The sequence below is a fragment of the Parus major genome, chromosome 8, assembly GCF_001522545.3.
Source record: "Parus major isolate Abel chromosome 8, Parus_major1.1, whole genome shotgun sequence".
Classification (NCBI taxonomy): domain Eukaryota; kingdom Metazoa; phylum Chordata; class Aves; order Passeriformes; family Paridae; genus Parus; species Parus major.
The window spans coordinates 11,582,004-11,606,912 of NC_031777.1; the positions used below are offsets into that span (position 1 = coordinate 11,582,004).

The 24,909-nt window shown below is 35.1% G+C and overlaps 1 protein-coding gene across 4 annotated transcripts in view; it reads left to right on the forward strand.

Moving 5' to 3' along the window:
* Positions 1 to 24,909, forward strand: part of COL11A1 (collagen type XI alpha 1 chain) — a 132,656-nt gene that overhangs the window by 16,976 nt on the left and 90,771 nt on the right. For all 4 annotated transcript variants that reach the window (XM_015636767.3, XM_033516416.1, XM_015636768.3 and 1 more), the window contains exons 3-5: positions 2,976 to 3,189; positions 5,663 to 5,825; positions 17,957 to 18,085. In XM_015636767.3, coding sequence (XP_015492253.1) covers positions 2,976 to 3,189; positions 5,663 to 5,825; positions 17,957 to 18,085 — 506 coding nt within the window. The remainder of the gene's footprint in view (positions 1 to 2,975; positions 3,190 to 5,662; positions 5,826 to 17,956; positions 18,086 to 24,909) is intronic.

Below are 24,909 nucleotides of genomic sequence, written 5' to 3' on the forward strand. Positions count from 1 at the left end.
CAGGCATTCTCTCTCTTCACCAGAAGCAACCCTCGTTTTTCAGACTATTCTTAAAGAAACTTGAGTGATTGTCTCTTTTTCTTAGTGCTGTGTAGCAGTGGAAAGACTATAGAAGATATCTAAGATAAGATCAAGTTGTGAAATATCATTTCAGCTAAACAATACACATTTTAATGTGTCCCATCTTTGCTTTCATCTAACTCCTGTAACTCATCAGGAACTATAATATCCAGTAATTTTTCCATCTTTTAAGAAATTAATTTAATTTACCAACTTCTCAGAATGATTTCACTGACTAGAAGGCATTACATGATTGTAATATGTAAACTGCTTAGAATTTTGTGGTATTTTTGTTGTACATGCTCTTAGTTATCTTTTACAAAAGCATAAAGGTATGATAACCCAGATATATAAAAATGTTTTTCTAGATCTTTTCCCTCCAATTCTTATTATCCACAGTTACTGTGCAAATATAAACATTCCAATTAACAAGAAATTTAAAAGTATTTGAGAAGGCTTTGAAGACAATTCCAGATATATGTCCATGACCTATATATGCATCTAGTTATAGATTATATATATATATATATATCTTGCATCTAACATATATATTATATATATATGTTAGATGCAAGATATATATATAGATATATATAGATATATATATATAGATATATATATATATAATGTTAAAATGTAATTTCTTTTCCGACTTTTTCAGTCAAAGAGGTATTTGGAGGAAATTTTTTTCTTATTACACAAAGTAGATTCAAGATAAAACATTTGAAAATATTATGTCATAGCAGTGGTTATAGAAATTATTGAGCTGACTACATGGCTCATTTTCAGTTACCTTTCCTAAACAGCTCACTTTTTTCCCCTAGGATGAAGGTTTTCCCCTAGGTTTGAAGAGCACATGCCCAGACAAGCTGAATTATTATCACCTGCCTTAAGCACTTTTAACATATCTTTCAGATTATCTGTGCAGATAGGGCAGGTACTCAGTGCTTTTCTAATAGTTTTTTTTTTTTGTCTGTGTTGACAGTCATTTTCTTCCTTTTCCATTTTTTGTCATCTATTTGCTATGTCATTAGAAGGTATAACATGCAGTTTAATTTAATGTGCTTTACCCTGTCATGAAAAACTTCTACCAATGACTCACCAGAGTAAATGAAATGTATCCTATCTGTTGCGCTTTGATCTCTTCAAAATTAGATGTCAAAAAGATGTATAAACATGGTTTATTTTACTACAGTGTTTCAACAAACTTCCATAAAAAAAGTTAGGAAGGGGTAGAAAGCACATGAAGTATCATTGCAGCAGTCAAAATAAAGATGTAGGGCCAGGAGTTTCTGGTTTAGAAGGGTAGTATGTCATTTAAAGAGCAAGGGAAATTCTACACGTTTTGTTTACACATTACAATTCAAGAAGTAAAAACTTGTCTTCAAGGAAGGATCTAGAATCTTTGGAGTTTTCCAACAATACCTGTCTTAGAAACAGTCTTATATTTTCCCCATTTGAAGAAGAAATTTTAAAATCAGAGTTTTATGAATTCTTACATGCTTTAATCCATTCCAAAACCACAAGGTATTATTTTATTAAAGCTTGTTCTACTATTATATTAAAATGTTTAAGAACATTTTAGCCACTCTCCTGCACACAAAGCTGCAGTTATATTCATTGCCAATGTTATTATTAGATTCTCATCTATTTCTTGTATGTCAAGTTACAGCTGAAGCCACATGGATCCAGAGCATATTCTGAATTTCAGAATCTCAGTCTTACTTATTAAGGCTAATAGAGTTTTGCATCAAGTGAAATGCAGATTTACCACAAGATTCAACAGGAGCAGTACTTCAGTACTTCCTTTATAAACTATATCTACTTTTAATTTGTTTATTTCTAGTGGTAAAGGTGAAAACAATATTTGATATATAATCTCTTCTTCAAAAAGAAAGCCTCGGGAAATAAGTGAAAAGTAATATTCTTTGATTTTGCATAGATTTCCCATTAAAGAAAACTAGTTACATTTTTTTTTAATGTTATACAGGATATAATTCCAGAAAGACTCAAAGATATATTGCTACAGAGAAACTAAAATAAATTGTTATCAAGGACTACCTGGGAGCCTTCTTTGCTATAGTACTGATGCTCGTTATGTTGAGTGAAATTGTAGTGCACACTTTTAAATCAGAGGCTTGCTGAACAGAAGATGAATTTAAAAAGCAGTGAATGTGAAACTACTGTGGTTCCTTTATACTTTGTATTATTACATGAATTCACAATAGATTTAGAGCACCTCTCCTACAAACACAGGCTGAGAGAGCTGGGCTTGTTCAGCCTGGAGGAGAGAAGGCTCTGAGTATACCCCACTATGGGGTTGGGTCCTTCAGTAACCTTTAAGTTCTCGTAATCCTTTCAGTACTTAAAAAGGCTTATAATAAAACAGGGGTGTGGACTATTTACATGGGCAGGTAGTGATAGGACAAGGGGAATGGCTTTAAAGCATAAGAGGAGAGAGTAGTACTGGATGTTCCGAGAATTTCTTTCCTCGGAGAGTGGCCAGGCAGTGGAACAGGTTGCCCACAGAAGCTGTGGATGCTCCAACCCTGAAAGTGTTTAAGGCCAGCTTGGATGGGGCCCTGAACAACCTGGTCTAGTGTGTGGCATCCCTCCCATGGCAGGAGGTGGCACAAGATGAGTTTTAAGATCCGTTTCAACCCAAACCATTTTATCATTGCATGATTTTAAAGTTATTTTTCAAGAACCATTAAGGTATACCTTTCAGGAACTAAAGTGAGACCAGAAAGGAAAAAAAGACAGAAAATATTACTAATATAATTTTTTCTGCACTCATTTTCGAGAATCAGAAAACCCTGCAGTTTTTATGCTGGATCCTATGTGTTTATAGAAAAAATGTAAAAATGCTTTCATCTTTTCTGAATTTATAGCTATATATATCACTTTGTTTACAGTTGGAGGTTTTCCAGAAGATTTTTCAATATTAATGACAGTAAAACCTAAAAAGGGTATTCAGTCCTTCCTTTTGTCTATCTACAATGAACAAGGAATTCAGCAAGTAGGTGTTGAAGTTGGTAGATCCCCTGTCTTCCTGTTTGAAGACCAAAATGGAAAACCTGCCCCAGAAGACTATCCTCTTTTCAGAACAGTCAACATCGCTGATGGCAAGTAAGTGTAAAATTTTTAAATGGAAAACGTATTGCAGACCACTGTATATGTGATTATCTATTTACAAACAGTTTCCTCAAATATTTAAATAAGTCAGTAAAATAGTTTCTAGTTAGTTGGACTGGTGTAGTACAAACTTAGAGAAGCTTTGCAGCACGATACAGTTTCAGCTCCAAATGGTGCATACAGCTATAAATGAACCAAACCACCTTTCTTACCTGCCATTTTTATAAATTGAGGGTGAGGAAATAGTCATAGAAGTTAATCTGACCCAAACTAAACCTATGAAGCTTCTTCCTGTGCAATGTACAAAGCAGTTGTTTTCAAAACGTCTAAAGGAATAGTCTCAATAAAAGAAATGTCTGGTCCGCTTGAAAGTGGTGGGCAGCATGAAGACAAGTTGACAAGACAGCATAGGATTTCTTCTACCCTGAGCCAAACCAGCAGATAATTAAAATAGTGTGAGATATCTGTGTATAAGGAAATCCTATGTATAAGGACATCAGGAAAGAATAAGCTTTTATTAATCTTATAATAAACAATTAATTAATTAATCTGATAATAAACATTTAATCGCAAGTGCTGCAATGATTTATACTGCACCCCCAGTAAAGGAATTAATCTCAAACACCCATTACTTTAGTAATGCAGTTAGTTTTTTGTAGCTTTGTAGATAAGCAATCATTCTCTGGGAATGTTATTCTGGTGCTTGTAAAAGGACATCCATTCTTTCAAAGGCTTTTTATTTGCTGTGCTGCAGTCCAAGAGGAGCAGCCACAGCCTTCAGAGACACACAGAAATAAATTTTACTAAAGCAAAAGAAAACAACTCAGTGAGGAAGGGCAAAAATTGAACCATAATGAAATATGTTTATAAAGCAATTAAGAAGAAAAAAAAAAAAGAAAAAGAGAAATTCTCTACTTGGCCTAGTATTACCAGACAATGAAATTGTATAATGAAACCTAGATTTGATTAATTTCCCTAGAAGAAGGAGTGATAAAAAAGAAAACAGCATTTTTTTTAAATAGACTTTTGCTAAATAGCAAAGCTTTTACATAGAATTTCACCCAAAATGTTGATAAACTGGGAAAAATGAAGAAATAAAAATGAACTTGGTTTGGTACTATATGAGACTATATATGAGACTATAGAACTTCTAAATCAACTGGAGTCAATCCTAGACACAGTGAGCTATGATTTCATGCTTTCAGCTTCTACACACTTTCAAAAGATAAGCCAACAATTTTCTTCTGACTCGGCTATTTTATGAAGGATCTAGAACAACAATCTTCATCTCAAACTGAGATATATTTTAGAAGTGTGAACAGTGTAATGTGCCTGAGGATGCATGGCCAGTTTGCTTTTATAATGATAGTGTTTAACACCATTCCAGAGAAAACATGGAATTATAGTTCTGGCTCAGTGATACTGTTTAGCAGTCAGATTCCATTAGCTTCAAGGTGTTCCTTTTGGTACACAGACACTCTTTGTAACAATGATCTAAGCTTTCTCTGTGATTCAGGCAACTCTAATGCCCCAAATGCCAACTAAAATAATTTGATTCCTGCCTTCCTCTTACCAGCCACTAGTATGACATATTTTACATTTTTTACCCGGTTCTATCTAAGATACTTCAACTTTTTGCTCCATGCTGGATTACAGAGTGGTCTGCTTTTGTTGTTAAACATTTGTCAGAGCAGAGTGGCTCACAAAATTAATGTAGTCTGTCAAGATTGTTCATAAAGTCTCACAAAGAACATAGAAGAGTTAAGAAAAAAAAAACTTTATTCTAAAATGTGTCTAAAAATAAAGTCACTTGTCAGTAGTCTGAGTAACTTCATTCACTTTTTGCTGAGTATTACATAGACAAGGCTATTGTTGCAGGAATATGCCAAGTATTTGTGAATATATATTTATCTGGAAAAGTATCTGTGTTGGAACTGTTGTATGCATTTGAAAAACCTCTATAGCTATGGGTTACCTTCAAATATGCAAAAGAACATGGTAAAATTTTGGTTGTTGATCACACAGGAAAAATAGTAAATTTTAAATTATAAAAAATAGCCTGCTGGGTTAATTATATTTACACATATAATTTGGAAAATCAAACTCATGTCAGATCATTCAGTCTATTAAAATGTATACTGTGCACTGGCTTCTCATTTGATTTTGATAATGTTCTCTGGTTAAAGCTGCAGAGAAGGTCAGCTTGAGCTTCTCATTACAGAGGGTTCACAGTGAGTTATGGATCAGACTCCTTTGTGCTGAGGGACAGAATATATACAGCAAATAGTCAAAACACTTTGTACACTTGTGTGTGCATGAAAGAGGAATAAAAGGAGACATTTTGAATTTTATCAGTGAATAAATTGGTGCACATCTCCTATAAACTGATTTGATTAGAACACAATGACCTAGTTTTAAAAACATAAATTACAGACAAATTATATTGTTGTTTTTTTTTTTTTAATAGGTGGCATCGAGTAGCTATCAGTGTGGAGAAAAAGAGTGTTACAATGATTGTTGACTGTAACAAAAAAACTACAAAACCACTTGACAGAAGTGACAAAACAGTTGTGGACACCAATGGCATCACTGTCTTTGGAACCAGGATTCTGGATGAAGAAGTTTTTGAGGTACAAATCAATAATGAACAAATAAAATTGAGTTATTTTGTATTGAGTGAGGTGCTTAATGCAAACCAGAAAAATCTTTTAGGTCAAATGCTGGTATAATGTAGAAACTCTGATTTATAGAACCTGTCAGGATAGGCTGAAATAAAAGAGAAGTAAAACAGGGAAGAGTATTGTTGGAAGATTGGGTGCATTTTTCTGCCTTTTTTGTTGTATCTGGAAGAAACTTGCTTTTTTTGTCTTTCTGCCTAATACTGAGATACCTGAGATATTTGGGAGAATTAATCATGGAAAGTTGTGTAGTACGACACCGAATCACTGTCTTTCTGTCTTTCTTAAACATTTGCAGATCTATGTGTGTGCTAACAGTATTTGAGAGCAGGGGAGAAGGACCTGGAAAGTTTTCTGTGTAATATGAATCTGTTATAGTGTTTATCCCACTTATTACTCTTTCCAGTAAATGGAACATACTTTGGCAATAAGGACATATATGTTTCCATCATTTACTGGCCAAGAAGTACATATAGGAAGGGTAAAATGCCTTTAAGGAAGTAAGTAAATGCCAATCATGAGGCCTTTCTGGGTAGAATCCTTATGTCAATAATTATTTTTACAGACTAATTATGAAGCTTCTTAGACCTACACTATTGAGTTTCTTTTCTAACGCTGTTATGCAATGGTTAAATTTAAATTAAAAATGAAAAATAAGAAATTACAGATTGTTATTCCATCTACAGAACATCTGTGCTCTATAAATGTCCACAGTTTTAATCCTAGCTTTAAGTGGAACATCCACTTGAGAAGCTGCATAGGTATCAAGAGGGGAAAAAATAGGAATTTTGGGTGTATCATTGTGGCATTGTTATCCTTGTTTTCCATGGACATGATGAATTGTGGGCCTTTTGAATATGGAAATTTCTGGGGTAATTTAGTGGATCAACCAATATGATATGTTTGGTATTTGCAGCTTAATTCACCTGTAGTCCCCAATACAGTTTGTACATCTGAGGAACATTATTTTCTGTTTGAAGATGAATTCCACAGTTGCCTCCATCTGAGATGTGACAAGGATTTTTTGGTCTCCTCATGGGATAATTACTTTAAGTTTTCATTAGTATTCCTTTCTTAGGTGAGAAACCAGCTTCCCCAATATTTGTGTTTGACAATAAACTGTCAAAAATGTGTGCAATGTGAATATGCATAAGCAAAAAAGATTTCAGAGAAAAATAAAATTAGATAAACAATTTTTTTTTTTAGTGTTTTCCATGTGATTTTAGATTATAACAGAAGCTAAAGCAGCAGGGTCTGGCTTGTTCTTGCAAAGTTTCTAACCATTTCAGAAGTTGTCAAGCAGGGAAATGCACAATAGCTAAACATTAATGTTTGGTTTGTTTAATTCAATGAAATAGCTAAAAAAAAAATCTGTCTGAAGTTTCAGAGGTGCTGAAGTGACCATACATACCTGTTTGGAAATATTTTTTTATAATATGTGCATAAAGGGAGTTGTTTTTTGGTTTTTTTTCATTTACCTTAAAAGATTAGAAGGAATGTGGTAGAATGCAATTATTTTTTGGTGAACAAATGTTGAAATAATCAGTAAAGTTGGATGAAGACATAATTTAGCAAATTGAAATTAGCTCTTAAATCACAATTACCACATTAATTGAAGAAACTCAGAAATAACCTTGCATTTTTCTTGAAGTCAAGCTTGTGTAAAGTCAAAATGGAAATGGGGATATAACTTCACAGAATTTGTTAGAATGAGTTAAAATTACTTTTCTCTGAGGGTGTTGTCACTTGTGGAAGGAGGGAAAAGGAAAGTAGCGGTAGCTGGTTTCCTGCACGAGTTTTTTTCCTGAAATCTGGTACACTGACATGGCAAGTCAGTGCTTCAATTCCAGCTGAGACCCACTGAGAAGGAGGCTTTGGACTCACAAAAGAAATTGGGCAGCTGTCTGTAAGAGGCTGAATCTTGAGATTCAGTACAGAGAACAGCAACATTTCTACCTCACTGTACATTTCTGAATTTCTTCAGTGATTAGGTTTTCTTACTCAACTGAGTGCACCTCTCTTCTCATTCTTTATTCAGAGAAATCAGCTACTGTCTTGTAAGGCTGTTCTTGAAGTTGATGGTTTAGATTTAGTCTCAAGTCTCACTTAAATTAGAGGCTTGCAATCCTTGCTTTTGGGATAGGTTTCTGCTTTCTTTGTTACTGTACAGCCACCATGGAATAATTTATATCTATGTTCAATTATCTGAATCTGTAGGTAAAAATGTGCATGTTGAAATTAGAATGTACCTAAAAGATTAAACAAAATACTGGGCCATACACGTTTTTAATGGATTGTAGAATCGGAATGTCCTGAGTTGGAAGGGACTCACAAGGATCCTCCAGTCCAAGTCCTGGCCGTGGACAGGCCATCCCCAGAGTCACAGCCTGTGCCTGAGAGCATTGTCCAAATGCTTCCTGAGCTCTGCCAGGCTGGTGAAGTGACCACAGCCCTGGGGAGCCTGTCCCAGTGCCCAAACACCCTCTGGGTGAGGAACCTTTTCCTGATATCCAACCTAAACCTCCTCTGACACAGCTTCAGGTCATTCTCTGGGTCCTGTCACTGTCACCCCAGAGCAGAGATCAGTGCCTGCCCCTCCTCTTCCCCTCTCGAGGAAGTTGCAGATTGCAATGAGTTCTCTCTCACCTCTGTCTCCTCTTCTCTAGGGTGAGCAAGCCAAGTGACCTCTGTCCTACGTCTGGCCAAACAAAACATAATCTAGTTCCTTTTGTCTACTGCTTTTCTACTCTCTAACCAGCATTATTTTTGTTTTATTAACAAGAATTTATCCATCCCTTAGTTACTGCTGCTACAATTTCTAAAGCTTAGTGCCATTTCCTGAAATCTATCCCTGTGTTGGAGGTGTTGTGATTGTGTGTTAAATGTTCTGTTTTTCTCATTCATGGCAGCTTGGAGTGACACTTGGTGATTTCACAGGTCTCCTTGTTAGTATTTCTGTGTTATGAACCCTGCTGTATCTTGAGACCCCAAGAGTCACTGAGGATACACATAACACAATGTGTCTAATTCTTTGTGCAGGAAATTCCAGAAGTTATCTAGTCATGACATTAGATTTAACTGTTTAAGACTTAAAACTATTTTCTACAGACTTTTCATGACACTTAGAGACTTTATTAGCTTAAATGTAGGAAGTCCCTAAAAACAATTCCCCTTTGCTCAGTGTCAGAAGGATTAATATTGTATCCATGCATCACAGAAGTCATCTAATCTTGGGTAATAATGATATTTTTACTCAAAATAAACCAATTATTTGGTCTTAGGAGCAGTGGAGCACTCTTAAGTCTCCTCAAACTGAATAGAAATTTAAAATGTGGAAATAATAACCTGTAGATACATATAATGTACTCTTAGACCACAGTGACCTACTGATTGAAGATGATACTGTTCCTTTTTGGTCTTGAATCAATGCTTGCAGCAGAGCACAGCTGCACCAAACCCTATTGCATCTCTAAGGTAACTCACTCCCATTGAGAGCAGGTGTACACAAATGAGTCCAAAACAGGTATTATTACATTACATTATTCTGACCCCCTCACAATTTGATTGTATCTTTTGAAAAAAGAATTACTCTTTCAGTCGTATTGCTTTAACATATTTGCATGGATTGTTCACTTAGAAGCTTTAGAATAAATACTGTTCCTGTGAGGAACATTTCACATTTACTTTAAAACAATGTTACATCCCAGTGGCTCAGATATTATTTTTTTTTAAATTGTGTTATTTTAAGTTTGTAATACAAGATTTAAGTAAATTAAATTCTCGACTATTTCCTTTACTTTTATTTTTGTTCTTAATATTAGCCTCTGTTTTCCAGGCAGTTGTCCTATCTTTATTCTGCTTCCAGCAGTCTGACTGTTACTAACACAAGAATATGTTATAGCACACTGGCAAATTTTAAGTCCATACATTTTAATAAGTGTGACATGACCTCGTGACATAACTTTCCTATAATCATCAATAATTTCTGAGTAAGTAAGCATACTGGGTGTCCAGAGATCAGGTAGATCACTGAAAGAGGGAGAGGGCAGATTAGTGTCCTGAGAACATGATAACTCACTGCCAAATTTGCTGGTTTTGTATATCCAAAACACAAAATATTCCTTGGTAAGTTTACCTACTGGTGCTAAAGCTAAGAGGTGTTTTTATAGTGGTGCTGTCAGAAAGATTCTGGTTTAGCCGTAAAAGCGAGAAAAAATTATCCAAAGTGTTTTCTAAATCTAGTGGGCAGTTGTGTGTTTTATGTGAGAAAATTCCAGTTTGGAGTTGCCTGTTGCTCATTCCTGAATATAAGTGCTAATCTGAGATTTTATGACATTGTGCTTTGTTAATATGGAAATCAATAGGATGTTAAAAAACAGCTCCTGAATTCAGCAAGCACTAAACATCAGGTGCATACAAATGATGAGAGGCAAATTATAAACCATGAGTGCATCTTGAAATAATAAAATTATGCTGTCTAGAAACTGTATTATTATTAACTGCCAAATTATGAGACCTTCATTTACACTGCTAAGCCCTTGCTCACTGAAGTGAATCTTTTGATATCAGTGGGACTAATTTGTAAATGCTTGTTTTTGAAAGGCAGTCACAACATTCCCCAAACCTCTATATGTGTCTTTTGAAATTAATGTCTTCTGTGTTTTTAAATACATATTGCAAGAACAGCTGGTTTGTAAGTGCTTGCTGCAAAGAAAAGAATTCCCAAAAAGCAAACCAAAAAAAGGAAAAAAAAAAAAGAAGAAAAAGTTAGTGAGATGCTGGTACATGGCACCTAGTAAAATAATTTTGAATTGTATTCATTGAAATATGTTTGTAGCTTAAATGTTTTATAAATAATAGAGATCTTTTTATTCTTTGCCAGCTTTAAGGATTTGTCACTCCTCATTTAGTACTGTTGGTGTGAACAATACAAGTTTTTTATAAGTATTTTATAATAACTTAATAACTAACAGAGTCCTTCTGCAGATATTTCCTTATAGACACCATTTTTCCTTCAAAACTCCAGAACAATACTATAATTTTTTAGGCACTGTGCTGTAAATGAATATAACAAGACAAAATCTGATATATAAGACTCTCACTTAAAGCCAATGAAAGCTTTAACAGCACAGAGTTTATGGATTAAATCCTTGCAGTAATACTTGTTAATAAAGGGTTTAGATTTTTGATACTGGGCATTAATCTGTTCTCATGAAAAAAAGCAATAAAATACCTGTGTACAGCATGGGATTGCTATTTAAAGGAATAGGAATAGCTGAGTGAGCAGCTGGAGATAGACTGGGTGCCCTGGCAGCTCGTGGAGACACTGCCAAAACTATTCCCACTGTAGTAATGTAGTAATTGCTGCTGACCCACTGACTGTCTGTCAGACTGAAAAGAAATGTCTAATGTTCCAGGCAAAAATACTTAAATCATAAATACTTAGAATCAGCCTTTTAAGTATCAACACTTACTCAACCAGAGTAAGTGGCCAATTTGAGCAATGAGAAGTAAAAAGAAAACCAACACCAAAATAAAGGTAAAGCAAAGCAGACAATTTTTTCATTTCAGAGACATCCAATTAAAAAAAAACAGGATTTCTTACAAAATCTTTCTATTTGGCTTGTTTTGTTTTACTTATTCTTTTTTATCTCCAAGAATGGTGATCTGGTGTTTTTTAATTTTTTATAGTATTTCCAAACTTATGTTCAATGAACAAAGGTAAATCCAGTTTCCCTTTCTTATTCTTGGAAGCAGGAGGGAGAGAAAAGAAGGCAAAGTTCTGGTAGTTCATTGGAATTCAAGTTAATTTTCAAGGAATGTTCCCAGGAAACAAAGTAATGGTCATTTGACTAAACTGTCTGTAATTACATTTAAAATTAACAACCCGGGATCGAAGAATGCTACAAGCTGCATCAGCTTCAAAAGATTTAACAGATAGGATTTATTATCACCTCATTTATTATTGTGTCTAATGCATTTCAGTTTTAAAGAGATGTAAATAAGATTGCAAAGACACATGAAAAAGTAAGAGATTTGTAGGTGTTTTATTAGAAAATAGGATGTCCTTGGGCACATGTGCGTGCCTGTGTCTATGTACACTTGCTCTTGCAAATGCATTGTAGTAAAATCTAATCTCTCAGCCAAGAATTGCAGTTGACTTTGTGAACAACTATGTTTTGAAGGTCAAAAATTATAATTGGCATTTCAAACCTATTTCTTAATCAAGCTGAATTTATTCTTCTATAAGCATAGTGTTCAAAGAATCACAAAGACATTGATTTCTGTGGAAACTTTGACCTGTACAGTATTCTGCTTCCACAATATATTACTTTTACAGTGCATCAGTCTGGCAGGCTCTAGATATCTTTCTCCAGCTATATTATACAATGGGGCTGGGTTATGGAATATTATATTAAAAGCTCCAGGAATTCCTCAATCCCTCAAATCTTTGCAGGAAGATTAAATGAATTCTGCAGCAGGTTTTTCTAAATTCTATAGTAATAATATCCATGCTGTCTAGACTTTTGTTCTTTGGAGTCTATAGCTGTACTGTCACATAACTAATTAGAGGAAGTCAGCACAAGTACTCAAGTTAGGATATTTGTGCTCTTTTCTGCTGATCTACTGAAAAATTAACTTTGCAATTTTTAGGCTTTAACCATAATATTAAAATGAAAGATTTTGATTTTGTTCTTCTGAGTCGATTTAGTGCCTAACGCTGATTTTGTTTTGTTTGCATCACCATTTATGTAAATATATTTAAAATCTAATTCTCCTTATGAGCACATAAGAGGTACTAATTTTATCCAGTGTGAATCAGGAAGATGTATTTTTCTAATTCTAACTGTCACACCTTCTTGTAGAAAGTATTTTTGAACCTTTAATGTATAAATTAGTCATTTAAGTGATTGCTGGGGTTTTTTTCCTGGCAGAGCTTCTGAAGTAATGCTTACCTGCTGTTCCCTGGACAAAATAACTTTCACCTGATAGGGTTATTTTTTTATTAAGATTCTTGTGAAAGAGATATCCCAAAATCTGCCTCTGAACTGTTTGAGTTTCTTGTAGAACTAGAGAACAACTAGACCATTAAAATTTTACAGACTGTAAGAAAACATTAGTTTTTGCACTGATTTCTTCATACAGTGCCCTTACAGCCTTCTATGAATTCATACTTTTGCCTTTTTAACAATGTGGCAGTTGATAGTAGAGGTGTCTTTTTTTCAGTGATGGGAACTTTTAGGTAATAAGTAGAGTACAAATGGACTACTTTATGGTTGTAATTCTCTAATGCACCATTTTTAGAAAGCATTAGTAAGATTACCTATATAGAATGAGAAGAGAATGTTTCAAGAAGACAGATAATATATAAAACTTTTTATGAAGCCAATTAAGGTAATAAGCAGCCATTAGCATCTATTAATATAACAATAAAATAATTAGTTCCTTACTAGTCATTGATGATTTACACCATTGAGAAAATCTGGCACTATATCTAACTGGAAATTTTCTTTGTTCCTATTTCTGCTGTGGAATCTAAGGAAGACTCCCAAAATTTGGAATCAGATGTAACTATTATTGCCATGATGGAAACCAAAGCAATAATTACATGAAGAATTAGCCAGAATTGGAAAGAGAACTTGTTAGTTTACTGCTTTCCTACAAATTTGGTCTCCATTTCCTTTTATTGTTGTTCAACACTGCACTTCTCTAGTGTTGCACTGTTTGCATATCAAAGCTATTTTTCCAGTGCAGATACCCCCACCTTGTGCATGACTGCTCTGAGTTTTTCAGTAAGTCCTGGAAGTGTACATACACATAAACTTTCTTATTCCAGGATGTCACTGTGGAATGTCTGTGAGATTCACAGAAGAATTTCCAATGAGTTAATTCAGCACACACTTATGCTTAGCTGGGCTGTTCCTTGTAGTAGAACAGTCAATGTGAGTGGATGTGTGTGCAATTCTTCCAGCAGGCAGGAATTCTACTGATTTGAGAATTTTCTCCTTCGAGCTCTCTAGCCTGGTTCTCCACATTTGCTCTGGCATGCAACAAAGAATAGTTCCTCAATCAAAACTGCTCCTGTTAGTACTCTTGGAGGATTCTGCAAAGAATAACTTATTTGGTGGAGTACCTCTTAGAATGAATCTTTCTGTAACATATTTTCACACTAGGCATGATTGGTGAACAAGTTATTTTATGATTCTCAGGCAGCTTTTATCATATAACCATGAGGCTGATTCAAAAGTATCTGATTTTAATTATGAACATATCCCTGAAATAGAGAGGAATGAAAATGTTCATTAGACTTTAACTATTTTTATTCCATATTGCAATGAATTATTGAACTGTGCATTGTCTTTGTGAGTTATATGTTGCTTTGACAACAACTTAATGCCTTTTTCTAGAAAGAATTTAGGATCCAAACTAAATATTAAGATTTAAAATTGGTCCCCATTACTTCCAAAATACTTGTATGGTTAATGTTAGATAGAATACCTTGCTGGATGTTCTCCATTACCTCTAGGCAACTGAGATGTAGCTCAGTTTTTTTTCTTATCCCTAATTAGCAAGTTACATTATGTATCTGACAAATCATTGTTTAAAATACATTGTTTTAAGTGTTATCCAGGATAAAAAGAGATTGTTACAAGGCAGTAGGTTATGATTCTCAAAGGTGAACTAGGCTTTTAGAGCTTTTTGGGGCAAGTTAAGCATGCAGCATGCTGCAAGTGTTGATTTGAAGGAGTGGCAGTGTATACCTGATACCTCAGCAGGTGTTCTCTGTGGCTGCCTTCTGCTGTCATCCCACTTGCCTCTGACACCAGAGCGAGGTGGAAGACTGGCTCAGCAGAGACGTGAAAGGCTTCACTTCTAGAACATGTTAGATATCTAGCATATAGATATCTTCCAACTTCAAAATTGCCTGAGCAGTCTTTGCCAACAAATATGGTCGTGAAATTTTCATAGAGAAGGAAGAGCTGCTCTATAGACACAGTAGCCTTTTGCACTTCCTTTTTTCCCCCTATGCACTTTTTGGAGTACTTTAAGGATGCTCAAATGTTTTTGTACATTTTAATCAATTTTTCATCCTCCTCTTCCATTTTTGCTCTTACTTTCATTGCTCTCCACCATGAGAGTTCCTTTTTTCTTGAAATTTTCATGTAAGAAAAATGATATGACATAAGCATATATGTTTAGATACCTTAGTATTTTTTTTACAGGTCAGCTATTAGAATTCTTAATAACCTATAATTAAATGTTCTCAGGACTTGTGCAGGTAGATCTTTATGATCCTCATTTATGACTCCAGGTCATGAAATATGACCAGATTATTTGTAGTTTATTTGCAAGGAACTTTATAAAATTCTATTTTGGTCTCATAAAGTCAAGCAGTTAAAATCAAAGAATGTGTTTGTAAAGACTGAGGCAGTTCTGTAAAAAATTTTCAAAGAGAAAGTGTAGATATAACAACAAACACCTTAGAATGGTAACCTAAATTCATTAACACAGTAATGAAATCTGCAGTAATGCGTGTGGAACTTCATGAGCTGGTATGATTGACCTGATCTAAAAGGACAGCTCTTGGACTATTCTTACAGTACAACCAATACTTCACAGAACAAAATACTCAGGGAAACAATTTAATTAGCAAAGACAGAAAATTAAAACCAAAACCAGAAAGGAAGATGAATAATTTACTGAAAATATTTTTATAGCACGTCTTGAAGGAAAAAGAGGGAAATTAATATTTGGGGTTCCAAATGTAAAATCAATCGGTTCTTCAGTAATCTCCTCTCAAATGAATAGCCAGTAGCAATTTATGTATTCTGTAAAAAATTATGTAGTCTGCACAGGATTTCTGAGGGTCTCTATCTGTGGAGCCTTGACAGGCAGACAGGCGGGGCTGAGAAATACAGTCAATGGATCAGGAACAGCTTTAAACAATTTAGGAACATTTAAGCCAAGTGGTAACAACATACCGAGTGCTTCTTGCAAGCACACAGTCCAACAGAGCTCAGTGCCAAAATTCCATGGCATTCAAGGCCAGCAGAAAGCTCCAGAGTACTGGCTGTATTCCTGGAGCTGTGTTCTCTTAGGCTCTCCGACTAAACAGTAGTTTCAGGAGCCGCTTGGGCACGGCTCCCGCTGGCTGGCACTCTGTGGACACACAGATCTGTCCAGCCACCTCAGACAGCCAGGAATGCTCAGGGCCAAAGAGTAAGACCATGACTTGAACTCAGCAGGATGAGGACAGAGGCTCCACACATCCACCTCTAGGTAGCCCAAAAGGGTCACTTACCTCTTTTGTCTTACAGTTGCCTATTCCCTCTCATTTTTTCCTCTGCCTCACTTGGTTTTAATGTGGTTGGTGAAAGAGAAAGGGCAGAGCACGTTGGAAACATTTTGCAGGAGATGGGGGATGCGTAGCCCAGGCTGACAGTGACTGTACAAAACGTCTCCCGCTCCAAGCACTCCAGCTCTTGAGGGAGGGAGTCATGGATGGAATCAAAAGGAGAATTTTTCTGTATGTGTAGTAGGTTTTTTAAAACATCCAAATCAGGAATCATTAGTGAATTAAGGAAAATAAAGGAGGCAGTCCAGAACTGCTGACAGAGAAATAAACTGCTGCATATGTAGTATTTCTGGAAGCTTAAAAAAATTTATTCTAAATCTAAATTAATCTGAGACACACATGAGTCTATAAAAGTGAAGTGGGCTATGAGTACTGTAAAAAGCAGATTTGTAACATATAGCCACTATGTGCTATGAAACTATTTCCTACCTTATGACTGAAAAATTAGTGAAAGAGTTATAGAAGTAGTAAAATTGCAGATTATTGTTTGATTTCTTTTCCTTTCATTTTGAGGAAATTTTGCTTATGTCTCTGTTTTTTCATTTTGAAAGGAAGGAATGTTGCAATTATTATTTACTATTTTAAAATATTCTTGTTAATACGTTAATTTGTGAAAGGTTACTGTTATGATAGATGTAAAGTGATTCTGGAACTACTGAGAGAATTGTTAATTTTCCCAGCTGCAGATTTTCATCAGTTATATCTTGTCTTTAAAGACAAGACAGGCACAGGTATATTAACAAAGGTATTCATTTGCCCCTATTTTGGGTAAAACCAAAATAAAACCATTTTGAAAGTATATAAATCTTTAAAGTCATCCCCTTGTAGGGAAGGAGTGAGAGATTGAAATTAATGGGTTTTGACCAAGAATGTGTGCCAATTTCCAACAAACTTATTATTATGTGAGCATAAGAAGCTCCTGGATGAGAAAATTTACAGTGGAAATGTTGGCAGGAATTAACCTAATGCTGCTTAAATAGTACCACTATGTTAAGAAATACACTGCATACCAGACAGCTTTCTGTGGAAAATGATAAACATATAAGGTCTCTGTAGGGGATCTCAGCAGAGCCATTTTTATTATCCAGAATAGTGGGTCTCTTTCTGTTATCTTGTTTTTATGCATGATATATGGAAATTGAGGTAAAACCAGCATTTTTTAGCAGTTACATTTTCTTCAACACATTCTATAGTATGTATTTACGAGGTGTTCACTTAATTACATTTTATTTAAATAAACTCTCTCTGGTACAGACTATTTTACTTTAATTTATTTCATTGTCTTCTTTGAGAATGCATATGTGATGCAAACTCAGAGTTATACTGTTGATCACTTGCATGCTGAGCTGCATGCTGGTAATAGGAAGTGCTCTGAATTAAATCTTAGGAATTTAGACTGATTCCCAGTGAAGAAGTAAACAAACAGCATGAAAATCACAGATCAGAACTTACACCTTCCCACTCTCTCCTTCCAAAACCAGACATGATTTTAAGCCAGAATTTTGCACCTAGTCCATTTGGTATTAATTTGCATTGTTTTGCCATGTGAACAATAGTTGTTTTCTATAAAAGCAGCAGAAATTAGGGGATATGTTATTTATAACCACAGATGGAAATATATAAGTATTATGTGCCTGTTTCTGTTTCTGAATGTGAACTCTGTACTCCTGATGAACTGTAGACTACCTTTGGTTTCATTATTTAATCTGCATGTGCTTTTCTGCAGGGTGAGATCCAGCAGCTGTTGATTATAGCTGATCCCAGAGCTGCATTTGACTATTGTGAGCATTATAGCCCAGACTGTGACTCCCCAGTGCCCAATGCTGCTCAGGCTCAAGATCCTCGAGTTGATGAGGTGAGTAATCAGTCATGTATTACTGGATTTATTGCACATTAGTGGTTGTGCTGGAGAAAAGTTACCCAAGGAACACTTAAATGGCATGCATTGTTCTAGAGGTGAAGAAATCAGGTTGCAGGAGTGCATTCAGTTTTGCTGCCCATTCATTTATGTCAAGCATTTGAAAGAACCTATCACTCTGGTGGTTTTTGAACAAGCAGCATTCTCAATGAAGTTAAACTGTAATTCTTTTAAAAAGTTATAGCAGTATGAGTTTGTCTACTTGTGCATATTTATTCTTCCTGTGTAGGTTTATAATTTTACTAATGCTGGATATCAACAAATACCACATTTAAAAGACGTGAGAGCTTTGAGTATCCCACAATTGTAAACTTCTGTTGAAAGTGCCTTGTTTTAATGAGCTGCATGCAGAAGTGCATGTGCACACAGAAGTATTTCAACCAGTTCCACTCACAGGAGGTAAACCGACATGGACAAAACAGAACAGAATTTTTTCCCAGAAACATGAAATATATTTAGAGAAACCATTAGTCACTGTAGACAGTTCTCACAGTCACAAACTGAGTCACCCAGGTCAAGTTAGTTCCTCAGATTAGACCTCTGAGCACTTTATGTATTGTTGTACACATTCCAAATACTTGCATTGAACAGTGTAAAGGGAAAAGCTTTTCCAAAATGTACCAAGTCATAACTGAACCTGTCTCTGAACAGCTAGTGTGCACACCATGTGTGATCTGACTGGTTATTGCTACTGCTTGCTCTAGAGATCAGCATTAAAAGCTGCTGAATAGATGTCTGCTCTGAGTCTGTTTTGGGACTGAACTTTTCCTAAACACATGGTGATTTTATTTGTTGTTACCATTTATTCTGACTGGAAAGTATGTCAGCAGGAGACAAAGGCCCATAGGGTGCAGAACTTCTTCAGAGGGACTCCCTCCCACATCAATTCCATCTGAGGTGTCGTTCAAGATGTGTCAAGTCACCTACACACAGGGAGAGGACTTTACACTGCATTACAGTGTGTGGGGTCTGGGCTTTTCAGGAGGATCCCAGAGGATCTGATGTCTGTGTGACTGCATACCTGGATCTCCATATTCCAAACCAGAACAGATTGAAAGCATATTGCTGTTAATTTATGCAAAGACAAAAAAAAAAGATAGCAAGATCTATTTCTTTTTTTTTCATAATTAAGTTTGAAAGAAAATTCAGGAACTTTCTTGGGCTTTGCTGCTCTTTGGTTCTCTTGGGTTTCGTGGATTTTAATGTGCTTTTCAAAGGCCTATTCTTCCCTCATGGTAGCACTCAGAATTTGTGGGAGTACCTACTGAGAAAATAGTAAAATCAAAGATCTTAATTTGTAGTGTAACATATTAAAAAGAATTTGAAAACAAATGGAAAGGCAAGTAATGATTAATCAAATGGAGAACTGCTATTTCTATTTATTTCATTTTTTGCTGAGTGGTGATTAGATTATTTTGTTTAGCTTTCTGACCTAAGACACAATTTCCTTGTTGAGCTTCATGAGTTTATGTATCACTTTACATAAATATTCCCAGTGAAGTCAATAGATGTCTTCAATGTGTAATAGTGATCTAAAAAAAACTGCATCAGCAATGCTACCAATGTGATAAATATGCAATAGAATAAATGACTGAATTTATAGAATTACAGAATTGTCTGTTAAATAGTAAAAATACAGCTTGTTGAGGCAGACTACTTTGTTATCTTTTGAGAAGCAGCCTGTCAAATCACACAGATAATTTATTTTAAAGAAATAAATGATACAAGCTTTATTTAGGTACTGAAAGAAGTCATAGAAGATAGCAGTGCTGATTTTGTAAACTGCAGTTGCAAAACTAAGATGTTAAAAGATAAAAATATATTTGCATCTAGTCTATAAGGATAATGATTGTTTTAAAATGCTTGATTACATGTTTTGAGGAGATTACAACTTTGATTAGTGGTATCTGATAGAATTTATAGACTTAGACCTTTGCAAAGCTTCTGACTTGTCAACATACGATATTTTAACTTAAAAAAAAAGGTATTGTATGGCAAAGTACCTGACTAATAGATCAGAATCTGGGTGCCTTATTTCAGAAATTACTGTAACAATGAGCTGTCACTGAATTAAATTTATAGCAGAGTTTCTTAGTAATTGTGCTAGAAATATAATGTGTGTAAAATGGATGGCATTAAAATTTGTCAGTCATAATACTGCAGAGCAGTAAACAGTGATGGTAACACAACTTTAGGCAAAGTTACACACATACAAGCCAAAGAAATAACTGCAGGGCAAACATGAAGAACTCAGAAGAACACTGCAATAACAGTCTGTATGCATTTGGTAACAGAACCTTTCATCTACAGCAGATTGTCCCCATCTGGGATACTAATCATGCTGAAGGCCAACAGGGAAAGATTATTGTTCAGCTTGATTGGTTTCATGGTTTGATCTTCAATGTTTTCACACTAACTCTTGTGGTAGGAAGAGGGAAGAGAGAAAACTGGGCAAAAGGCTAGGCAGGATTGTGTCTTCAGAGTCTGGATCAAACCAGCAGAAGCTGAAAATATTTGTTGGGCATTAGCCTCAAAATATTCTGGTTGTTAAGGAAGGGAAAGAGTTTTTCCCAAAATAATACAGTGCATGTCTTGGTTTGTAAATAAAGAAGTAAGAATACAGATGCAATATTACCTCTGTATGCTGATACTTGAAACATGGACTGCATCATCACATATGTGGCTCATTTACTGTATGCAAAGGTCCAGAACAAAAACAAAATACTGAGTGCAGACAAATGGGGTGGGGCAAGAAGAAAGATAGATAAATTAAGTTAGGAAAATATCTACTAAAAATTTTAGGAAAGAAGGAACAAATTACGAAAATGGTGAATCTCTAGATATCTTCAAGGCAAGGGTAGATACCTTTCTGAAAGTTTGGGGAAATGTTATTCATGCTTTAGCTGACTCAGAGTGACTGTAGGAAGTTCTGAAGTCTGCATGTACACAAGAGTTAGCCAAGGTGGTCTAATAGTCCCTTTCGGCCTTACATCTCTGAGCCTTTGAATTATTGCAGTCCAGAATAAGAAACTGATACTTGGTTTAAAGATAAATTATGTGATTTCAGAGCCTATTAATGGGTGTTTCCAGCACTGATTACAAAACCCAAAGGAAGTGGTTGACTTTTCATCAGTAAAATAGAAAATTATATTTGTGAAGTTGCATTTAAGAAGATGAATAGGATTTCTCTTGAATTATTGCACACTTTTGTAGACTTCTGGCAAGCTCACAGCCTAGGAAGGCATTCAGTCTGAAAAGCTGGATTAATTTTAGACCACTAAAGAGGCATCTAGAGAGAAGGATTTAGATAAAAAGATATTGGTTTAAGGGCATAAGTACTTTGTTTAGCTGAATGTAATCCTTATTGCTCTAGGCAGTGCTTCTTTCTCCAAAGAGGCAAATAATCAAATATCCAGAATTTTAGGTTTGGGGGCATTTCTTTCAATAGGCAGTGTTGATTTAAATGAGTCATTTTCTGAATTTATTTCCACCCTATGCCCTCTTTCCAATTCAGCTGGTGGAATTGTCTATGTGTTTGTTGTGGGAAGGGTCTAAGATTTCATCTAGACTAAAAATAATTGCCAACCCTAAAATCAGAAAAATTATGGAATATGTTGTGGTAAGTTTCCATTAAATGAGCCTCAGAGTGCATGTCACATCACTGCAACATCAGAAATGAAATATTTGCTTTTTAAAGTGTTTTTCACAAGGCCTTAAGGCCTTCACTGTACTCCCATATGTAAATTCACTGGACACTGATTTGTAATCAAATTGTTTTTATTAATGATACCTTAAGTGCTGCATTGAGGTTTCCCTTTTCTTGTTGCATTTTCTTTTTCTTTTACATCTCATTCAAACTGCAATTAGGGTGATCCGAGAGGATTTCAGTGCCTACTTTTTACTTACAGGATCTCTTCACGACTGAATCAAATTCCAAGTTTACCCAAAGCACAATTCAGGAAGAATCAAGTATCTCACAGTGGGATTCACAAAAATAGCAAGCTGTGAATAAAGACAGAGAACTAGTCAGCCTAGAAAGGGAGGACATATCTTAAATTCTACCCTTGTCTGCAGGCTTACCCAGCTGTGCTGTCCTGATCCCCCATGCCATTCTTCTCTCTCAGCAAGGTCAACTCCTGCATCCTCGCTTCTCCCTTCCTATAAGGGGTGACCTGATACAAGCTTAATAATAGCTGATCATAATTAAAAATGAAAATTATAATTAATATCTGATATAAGATATAAACTTTGGACCTGATTGGGTCTTTATATTTCCATTTTAATTCAGTCAGTTCCTTTCTAGACCCAAGTGACTGTGTTATATGTCTAAATAAGAATTATTTAACTGGGCAGCCTCTAACTAACTACCTTTTGTGTTCAGGCTCTGCAGAATGTGTTGCACTTGGCTGCTGGCCAGGGCTGTGGGCTCTGTGTGAGCAGTTCAGGCTCAGCTGATGGGATAGGTGCATGTCAGAAGCCTCCCTATACAGAATACTTCTATTCCACTGGGATTTGTTCATCAGACCCAAGTGTCATTCAGTCTGAAAACAGGAAAGCAGTAGATTAATAGTAATATCCACATACTTTACTCTGTTATTTATTGTAACTTATTTCCATCTTCAAGACCTGTTTTAATTGAAGTGTGCATTGGTCTTTCTTGCTCTTGCTTGTGACTAGCCAGGTATGAATCTCTGTAGCTGGTGAAGGTCAGAGTTATGACCTCAGCAGCTGGCACTATACAAAAAGGTGTTGCCTAGAAGTTGAGGAATCTTGATCATTTAATCAATGTTAAATTAAATCATTTAACATTGTTAATATGTCAACAATACAATCACATTGACTGTATGACTTGGTTTTAAGGATCCCATATGGGTTTGAAATTAATTTTTAAAACTATCAGCATTGCCTTTCTTAAAGATACACACCTATGCTTTTCTTATAAATACCTTGTGAACATTCTGGTGTTTGTCTTGTTTTCAAATCCCTTTTTTACTATAAATAGAAATGTATTAAATTCTTTTCCAGTTCAATCACATATGCTTGGCCAGCTCTCAGAGATTAGAGTAGTGACAGACCTAGCCAGTCTTCATCATCCTTGATGTTGGGCAGTATATTTTCTGGAGTATCATCAGGTCTAGTTTTCAAAGGAACAAACAATCAGGCTTTCAAATCTTCTCTTGGAGGATTATTCTGTAACCCAGTGAATCACACAGTCTGACTTCTGCTGAAGAAATGGCTCCCTAAAGGAACTCAGCTTCATTTATTTTGGATCTATCCCAAACTAATGGATTATTTGGAGACATGAAATGTTTTCCTTTAATGAAATTAATTTGGTAAATTAAAAGTGCAAGTGGCCCCCAAATATGTTGACTTGGAGGCTTCAAGCATCCTTTCAGAACATGTTAATTTAGTGTCCTTTTGGGTGTTTGACTGATCAGAAAGACTAGTTTTCTGAAAAATGCAGAAATATTATTTTTATGTTTAATTTTATGTTTATTGTTATCTTTAATATCTGCAAGTAGCTAATTTACTAGATATTGAAAGTACTGATCTTCCCAGCTCTCTTTTTCTTTGCATAGATATATAGACATTTTATATAATGAAGTAACATAATAAAGAACCTTAAGAGACTTATTCTTCTTTTGAAATAGGATGTTTTTGGAAACTGAAGATAATGTTCTTATCTCCTTTTATCTCCTTGTATCACTTTTATGAACAATAAAAGGACTATATGGTAGAAGAGGCCATCCTTTAAATCTTTTAACTTCTGCCCTAAGATTGATGTCTTTTACCATTTATTTGTTTATATTACTGCAGCTGATTTTTAAAACAATCATTTTGCTTGGCATCCTTTATTTTATTTTATTGCATTTTGTAAAGTGTTAGTGAGCCTAGGATATTTCAAAGTCATCTTTGCCTCTTTAGCTTGCTCATGATTTAGCATAATCTTTAGGAAATAGTAAAATTTAGCTTAAGACTGTTCTCTGGTTTAGGATTTAGTTTATTAATTATTTTAATTTGGAAATGTAAACCAAAAATTGATAAATTCTGCATTTTGGAATGTGAAATTAGGTTTTTAGAGTACGGATAGCAGAAGAATCGGTTACCAAAGTAAGGTTTCCTTCAGTATATTTAAGTTATTTTCCAATTCAAATAGGCCTTGCATGCTGCTGATCCTCTGCTTCTAAAATTCATCTGATGAAGAAAACAGTTCATCTCTTTAAATTGGAATTGCATGATGATCTGGTAGTGTAATATAATCACTCTGGTAAAGAAAGCATGAGGTCATAATGGAAACATTTTGTCCCATCAAAAAGCAGCAGGTTTCATTCTTCCTTTCATTTGTAAGAAAATAGTCATATGCAATATTCATTACAAGAATGGCTGTTTAGTAACTATTGGTGGTCTTACTAAGAGAAGAAAGAAAAGCAAGAGGAGGAAAATTGCATCACATCTGAAGTATGTGTCACCTGACATCTCTTAGCTGAAATCCCTTGCCAAGTTTAACCTAATATTTATTTTGAAATTCTAGATCCTTTCTCCTATATATTCAAGAGTCTACTTATTATCTTTCCTTGATTAGTATTACAACTATGATAGATTTCTGTGAGCTCCCTAACTTCTGTGAACTCACAGCAGGGCCTGGGTTTTGCATATGCAGAATGTAAAGGAATTTTTATCAAGGTTTGTTGAGGTCAAACTGAGTGGATCATACCTCTGTCTCTGGTCATCTGATAAAGGTGACATTTTGGTTGTGTAGC